Source organism: Cebidichthys violaceus, unplaced genomic scaffold, assembly GCF_023349555.1.
Source record: "Cebidichthys violaceus isolate CVI_PGR_0920_01 unplaced genomic scaffold, fCebVio1.0.p SCAF_23, whole genome shotgun sequence".
NCBI classification, from domain to species: domain Eukaryota; kingdom Metazoa; phylum Chordata; class Actinopteri; order Perciformes; family Stichaeidae; genus Cebidichthys; species Cebidichthys violaceus.
In genome coordinates this window covers 1,794,087-1,801,586 of record NW_027176406.1, presented here as the reverse complement: position 1 = coordinate 1,801,586, position 7,500 = coordinate 1,794,087, and the positions used below count along the sequence as shown (strand labels likewise).

General features: G+C 46.9%; 1 protein-coding gene across 2 annotated transcripts in view; it reads left to right on the top strand.

Annotated features, from left to right (window-relative positions):
• Positions 1-7,500, top strand: part of tnrc18 (trinucleotide repeat containing 18) — a 45,206-nt gene that overhangs the window by 37,204 nt on the left and 502 nt on the right. For both annotated transcript variants that reach the window (XM_068718503.1, XM_068718502.1), the window contains exons 27-30: positions 844-2,675; positions 2,787-3,023; positions 3,743-3,817; positions 4,052-7,500. The exon at positions 4,052-7,500 is cut by the window's right edge and continues 502 nt beyond it. In XM_068718503.1, coding sequence (XP_068574604.1) covers positions 844-2,675; positions 2,787-3,023; positions 3,743-3,817; positions 4,052-4,258 — 2,351 coding nt within the window. In that variant the 3' untranslated portion in view covers positions 4,259-7,500. The remainder of the gene's footprint in view (positions 1-843; positions 2,676-2,786; positions 3,024-3,742; positions 3,818-4,051) is intronic.

Genomic DNA, 7,500 nt, shown 5'->3' with positions numbered 1-7,500 from the left:
TTGAAATATGATTTTGTCTTCGGTTAATTCCATGGGACCAGTAAAAGACACATACTGGAGCCAAACGTGTCGGCACAACGTAATAAAACAAGAGATGACTTTTACATTAGATGCTTCAGTGCTCATCGTGGAGGAGCAGACTTTCTCTTCTGGGTGCCTCACTTATCCATTTAAGACAAAAATGGACTTATGGATACAGTTGGTAACAATAATATGAAGGAACTTCTTTCATATTCGCACAAACTGTCACTTGACAGTCGTACGTCAGACAGATAACTTATTTCATTTACGTTGGTTTTTAGGAGTAATAATAGAAGTGAGTTACATGCAGTCCGTTGCTGCTCTTATTTTTACATATTTATCATAGAGACCATTAAAAAGGTAAAATCCAAAATGCTTTGGTCCTCTTAGTCTTTTGATTAATCTTTTTAAAACAACAGGACAACAAAAATAGCTCAAGGCTCAGAGAGATCTTTCATCAAACATCTCGTATTTGACCACGGCTGTCAGCTCTGATTTCAGTTTATTAAATTTTGCCCAAACAGCTTCGTTGTTGTTCTGCAAAGCTCAGAGTCTGTTACTCTCGCTGTAATAAATGGCATGTTGCATGTCTGATTTGCTGACGCCGGCCTCCTTTCTACTGGGTAAGCAGTTCTGAAATGCAATGTTTTCAATTCAGAATTGTTGCTCATTTGTCATCTCAACATGTGAGTCTGCAGACCACAAAGATCATGAAGCCACACAATGAATATGTCAGCATATCCGGTGTAAACCTGTTTACATTTGGCCCAGACAAACAGAGTTCTCAAACCTTTTTGTGGTCTTTTCTTTCCTATTTTTCAGAGACCTCTTTGAACCCAGATGGCCGTGAAAAAGCTGATCCTCCATCCTCCTCCTCCACGCAGCCCGCAGAGAGGCCCCAGGCTCCAGCCAAGCCTCCCCAGGACCGGACCTCCTCTGTCCAGAAGGCGGCTCCGGAGAAGCCCCGACCTGCCTCCCGGCCAGTGATGGGAACCCAGGCAAAACCAGGCCGCAAAAGCTCCGCCACGTCTCCTGCAAGTAGCCCCACCCTTCCCAACCCGGTGCCCAGGAAGTCCAGCTCAGCCCAGCCTTCTGCTCCTAAACCAGGCCGTGCTCTCCCTCCCTCCCTCTACCCCTCCACCTATGGAAAGGTCCTGACCGTGGATCTGTACAGCGAGCCCAACCTCAGCTCGTACAACAGCCAGCGCAGAGAAAGAGAGAGTCGCAGCAGTGACAGTCCCACCACCAACAGGCCGATCTCCAGACCCACTATGGCACCGTCATCTACTGCGCCCAAGCCAAGCGCTTCGTCCACACCCAGACCCACTTCTGCTTCGCCCAAAGCCAAACCGTCCTCAGACCATCACAGCGGCTCCAGACCCGGCCACAGCTCTGGACTTAAACCTGGTCCCGTCTCCAGGCTGTCAACAGGCAAACCGGGCTCTTCGCTGACTCCCAGACCTTCATCATCATCTTCATTGTCATCATCATCTGCCCCAAGACCCAAACTGAAGATGCCGTCCGACCAGCTGTCCTCCAGACCCAGCTCCATCTCCAGGCCCAAGCCCAACCCGGGGCAAAGTGACGTGGGCTCAGCGGTGAGACGCAAGCCCCAGCCTGCAGAGCCCCTCGTGAAGCTGGACCACGAAGGTGTCACCTCCCCGAAGACCAAGAAGACCAAGGCCCTGATGTTGCTAGAGAGTCGAGGCGTCAGAGGAGACCACACCCCCATCACCACGACCACAGCCAATCAGGAACTGCTAAAGGCGAGACCAAAAGCCCCGGATAGAGAGTCTGGCCTGAAAGAGAAAGACTCCGCCTACAAAGCGCCGATGCTGGCCAAGGAGAAGGCAGAGAGTCGTGGAAGTGCTGGCAGAGGACATGAGATGGACACAAGAGAGGAGAAAGGTAAAAAAGAGGAGAGGAAGGAGGTGGAGAAAAGAGAGGAGAGGAAGGAGGTGGAGAAAAGAGAGGAGAGGAAGATTAAAGAAGAATCTCAGAGTAGCAGCAGCTCGGAGTCAGAGGAAGAAGGGGAGAAGGGGAAGTTAAAGAAAAAGAAGAAATGCACCTCGAGTTGCTCGTCGTCCTCTTCTTCCTGCTCTGGTTCCTCCTCATCTTCTTCATCATCGTCCTCTTCGTCGTCCTCTTCTTCCACCGATGACTCTTCCTGCAGCTCAGATGAAGAGAGGACCCGTACGCCTCCACCAGGCCCCGTCACCCCACCTCCAGTACAGGACAAACCGAAAGAAGAGACGAAAGAAGAGGAGGAGGAGGAGGAAGAAGAGGAGGAGGAGGAGGAGGAGGAGGAAGAGCTGAAGAAGGAAGTGGAGGTAAAAGAGGAGGAAGACGAGCTGTCTCCTCCCTCACAATCTCCCTCCCCTTCAACCTCTCCGACTCCTTCTGCTCCTGAGCCCGCCAAACCTGCTAAGCCAGCGACGGGGAAGGGCTCGGGGCAAAGGGGTCGTCCTCCCAAACCGAAGCCCAGCGGAGGAGAGGGGAAGGTGGGGAGACCAAAGCGGAGAGAGGGCGTCCACCTCCCCACAACCAAGGAGCTGGCTAAACGTCAGAGGCTTCCCAGTGTGGAGAACAGGCCCAAAATATCTGCTTTCCTCCCAGCCAGACAGCTCTGGAAGTGGTTTGGAAAACCCACTCAGGTGAGAAGAAAAGATATCACTCGTATATACAAAAATCTGAAGAGAAACACCCAAATGTGTTCTTCCAAATATCCCTTCACTTTGTGACCCCCTCTACTGACCCCCCCACAGAGACGCGGCATGAAGGGCAAGGCTAAGAAGCTCTTCTATAAGGCCATTGTGCGTGGGCGAGAGATGATCCGCATCGGTGACTGCGCCGTGTTCCTGTCCGCCGGCCGGCCCAACTTGCCCTTCATCGGCCGCATCCAGAGCATGTGGGAGTCCTGGGGCAGCAACATGGTGGTCAGGGTCAACTGGTTCTATCATCCAGAGGAAACCAACCCCGGCAAGAAACTCACCGACAAGAAGGTAGGAACCTGTTCTCAAACATTCTCAGGATGCACTCAGAGAGCTTTTAACGTAGCCTAAACATTTTCTAGCAAGGCGTCTTTTCACCGTTTTCACCTCAGCTTAAGAAACATTTAAGTTTCACTTAACTCTCTACTTTCACCTTTATCATTTTTGTCTCTAGCAGGATCTTGTCATTTGAAAATGTCATAATTATAAGAATATTCTTAGAATTTCACCACTAGGAGCAACTCTTTGCACCAGGAAGCTTCATTAATACGGCCCCTCAAGTTTTTAAACCAGGTCTAGAAATTACTGACGGATTAAACTCGATAAATCACTATCTGAGAATTGTGATTTGTCTTTCAGTAAAAGATCATTTCATTTCGTAAATTTATTTTGTCTGAATAACAGAAGGTCTTATAATCCCGGGTGAGAGGGTTTTGACTATTACATTTCAGGAAATGTAAATCATGAAATTGGAATTATTCAGTTCAATCTCATAACTAATAGAACCTGCCTCCTTAATTTCTCTCTTATTTCCTCATTGCAATATATCATGATGCTATATCATTAAAAAGCCACGAGGTCATCATGATGAGGTTGATCATGACTTTTTAAAGTATTTAATTCATGATTCATTCCTGGCTGTTCAGTAAACAAAACGCACGTCAGACTGAAGACATGTTTGTGTATAATTAGTTTGAGGCGTTTTGCTAAACCGTGTCTGTCCTCTCCAGAACTGGGATCAGATGTGTGGTCAGTCTTTACCAGCAGCGCTGCACTCGTCTATCCAGAGGAAAGACTTCATGGAGGTGAGGGGGAACAAAAGGATATGCTGTCTAGTCACACCGTGCCTCTGGTGTTCTGATTTATTCTAGTGTGTGATTGCGGGTCAAGTAAAAAGAAAACAGAACGAAAAGCTTAAAGGAAAAACGTAAAGCTGCTTCGTTTCTTTGTACTCTATTTCGGGGGTTCGACAGGTGACTACGGTTAATTGTCTCGTTGGGTAGAACATATTCAGAATAAAGAATGTGTCTCTGTCGCAGCGCGCCCTCTACCAGTCCTCGCACAGCGACGAGAATGACGTGCAGACGGTCAGCCACAAGTGCTTGGTGGTGAGCGTGGAGGAGTACGAGCAGATGACCCACACGCGCCGCTACGCCGACAGCGAGGACCTCTACTATCTGGCCGGCACCTACGAGCCCACCACCGGCATGATCTTCAACACCGACGGAGTCCCAGTCATCTGCTGAACCCACGCAGGACTCCCCACGAGTTCACCAAATCATGGCTCCGGACCTCGCAAGGAGTTAAACCCGACCCCCTCCTCCGGTCTCTTCCCAAGTCTAATCACTGATCTTCATTTATGATGGATCTTTTAAGTAACGACACCACGACACACTTCAAACAGACTGTCATGAGCAGCTTCAACTACAGAGACTGGAGACACTATAGACAGTATTACAAGGACCGAGTCTCCTGAAACCTTTGCACACATATAAGACTCCATCAACACTGTTTTGCGCGTTGTGTTCGTGGGAAAGCTTGAGAACACACACGAGCACCTCGGTCTCCTTTTACATGTAAATATACCCTGCATAGACACACCGTCGCGTGTAAATACTCACCTCCATGTAATACACACACAGTTATATAGAGGAAAATATGAGTGTTTTATTTTCATGTAATAGATTTATGTCAGAGTACTTTTTTCTAAAGAGGTTAACAGTCGAGAAGCTTTAATGAACTGTGAATGATGGTAAGGAGAGAGGCGTCCGCGGCGGTGATGTGACGTTGTGATTATGATGTTGCCGTGGTGATGTTACAGTCATATAAATGTATCTACAGAACAGCAGCAGCGACGGACAGAGAAAGAGAGAAGTAGAGAGTCCTTCCATCGCTGTCCAACAGAAAGCACTTAACACTTAACGTCTATCCCAATTTAATTTAACCCCTTCAATTCCCGTTGACAATCCTCACTCGGGCAGGCCAACTGTCCGCGTGCTACTAAAACTTCTGACTCCCTCAGAGACTCAGGCTTAAAGAGAGAGAGGAAGGAATCTTGTACTGTCAAAGCACTTCCCATTTTCATCTTTAGTTCCTATTCTTAAAGGGGAAAATCCACCCTGATAACATTTAAACACTACGAAACCAGCTGCTGTTGATGTATCTTGTGTTTTGCTCATTTTTGAACAACACTGGGAGACTTAGAGCCAAGAGGAGCTAGAGACACCAGCTCCTCCACCCGACAGCAGCATAGCTACAGGATTCTGAGTCGAATAGCATGCTGGGAAATGTAGGACAAAAATGGGTAGCCAAGAAAAGTAAACGATGACACTTGATCACAAAGTGACTCTGAATGCACTGAACAGGACCGGCCGATGTATTGACAGTGTGGGAGTCCCACAGGGTGGATTTGTCCTTTCTTTTATTTTAAGGTGTTTTCAGGGTTGTAAACATTGCAGTCAGTCCAACATGCATCAAGGACGTGGCACAGATAGTGAGTAGGAAGCTGCCAGCGCTGATTACATCATGGGCATAATTCAACTTTAACAGTTATCTGCCACAGTTTGGCTTCATTCATTCGCTTTGGCTGCAGTGTTTTCAACCTCTGAGTGTCCTTTTGTCAGATGTTATTTTTCTTTTGCTTCTGCTGTTTTATGGACATCAATCTTTGCCGTTTTTCCCGTTCGATCACATTTCTACCCTCCAAGCAATCATCTTTGAAATGAGTGCACTTTGAGTGAGCTCCGCTGCAGAGGAGACTGTGTGACTGGAGTCTTGTGCGTCTTCCTAGTCCCCCCCCTTCCCCCCCCTCTCCTCTCCTCTGTATGCCGGTGATGCCCCTTCTCCCCTAAACACACACAGGTGAACGAACACACGTGGCCCTTTTACACCGTCTTCTTTTCGGCTCTCCTAGCTGCTTATGAATTATAATTTTTTCCCCCACGTGCCTAGTTTAACTGTTTTTTTAGGGGGAGACCGTTGAATGTTGTGCTCAAGGTTGTGAGCGTTCGGGCGGCCTTACTCTCCCAGGCCTTATGATGATGATGATGATGATGATGATTCGCCAAAACCTTTGCTTAGGTCCCGCCCCCTACTGCTCCCTTCATCAAACTAATCAGATCGGTGTTTTCCCCAGAAATGCCTTCTGTGTGATTTATAATTGAAATCCGTTCCTGAGCTTTTAACCCACTTTGTTACACTATTGTGTATAAAGTTTGTATCAGATCTATATGCAGTATATATAATACTGTGTGTATATACTATATATATATAGTATATCTGTGATTATCATGGTGATTCTCTTGTGTTTCTTACCACGTTGCCCTCTCTCTGCTTTGCTGCAGAGATTGAAGATTGTCTTGTTGATATTCAATAGGTTTAATATTTTCTACTCTTTTGTCTGATTTTATTATAGGCTATATCGTGTATTTACTCACTCTCAGATGGCTGCGTGATGTCTGGAGGACAGCCCAAGATGTTAATGTTGTTTAATGTGACATATTTTTCGATAAATGACAAAAGACGTCTGCCAGTAGAATTTCAGTACAGGAGAGGTAAAGGAAACGTTTGATGAATGTGCTGCTAGTATTGAAAATGGTTTGACAAGGTACGGAGTGACTATAAGTGCCGTTTTCTGAAATGACCCGATTGATTGATTGATGCCAGAACATCTTATCTGCTAAAGCCCCGCCTGCTCCTCAGGCCTGCTGCTCTTCAGTCTGCTCCTTCAGGCCGACACTCGCATTTCTGCAGACGAAAGTTCAAAAGTTTTGAGTGACAGTCGACCAAAATGGATCTCCGGCTGGTATCTCAGCTGTGGAGGCGTAATGGGTACACAGGTCGTACCGGTGTTTGCAGAGCGAAAGTTCACATGCCCGTTATGAATGTTTGTTTACCCCTGGAGCTGCTAAAGCACTTTTCTTTTCTCTGTAAGTGTGTCTGTGTGTATGTATGTGTGTGTGTGTGTGTGTGTGTGTGTGTGTGTGTGTGTGTGTGTGTGTGTGTGTGTGTGTGAGAGGGAGAGAGAGAGTGATAACACATCACACTCTTATCCTCTGGTATTACCACACACATGCACACACTTCCACACCTTTGTAACCCTTTTAGGTGTGTTATTGCCTTCCGATCTCTATTTGCCCCCTATCTCCATCCACAGCCCAGCCTTAGGCCTTCAAACAGGGTCCAACACACACACACACACACACACACACACACACACACACACACACACACACACACATACACACACACTCACACACACTCATGCTTCGCCTTCATTTTCATTTGGTGTCATACATTTTAAGAGCCTGATTTTGCATATGTTCTTTTTCTCACTGTCTGTTTAGCTTTGGCTTGTCTTTGAAACGTTTGTTTTTGCTGTGATTTATTTTTTTCAACCTTTTTGTTTTTTTGCATGTTTCCGTCATTTGTTTTCCCCTTGCTTCCCCTCTCTGAACAATCGTCCACGCCTCTCAAGCAATACTGCTGA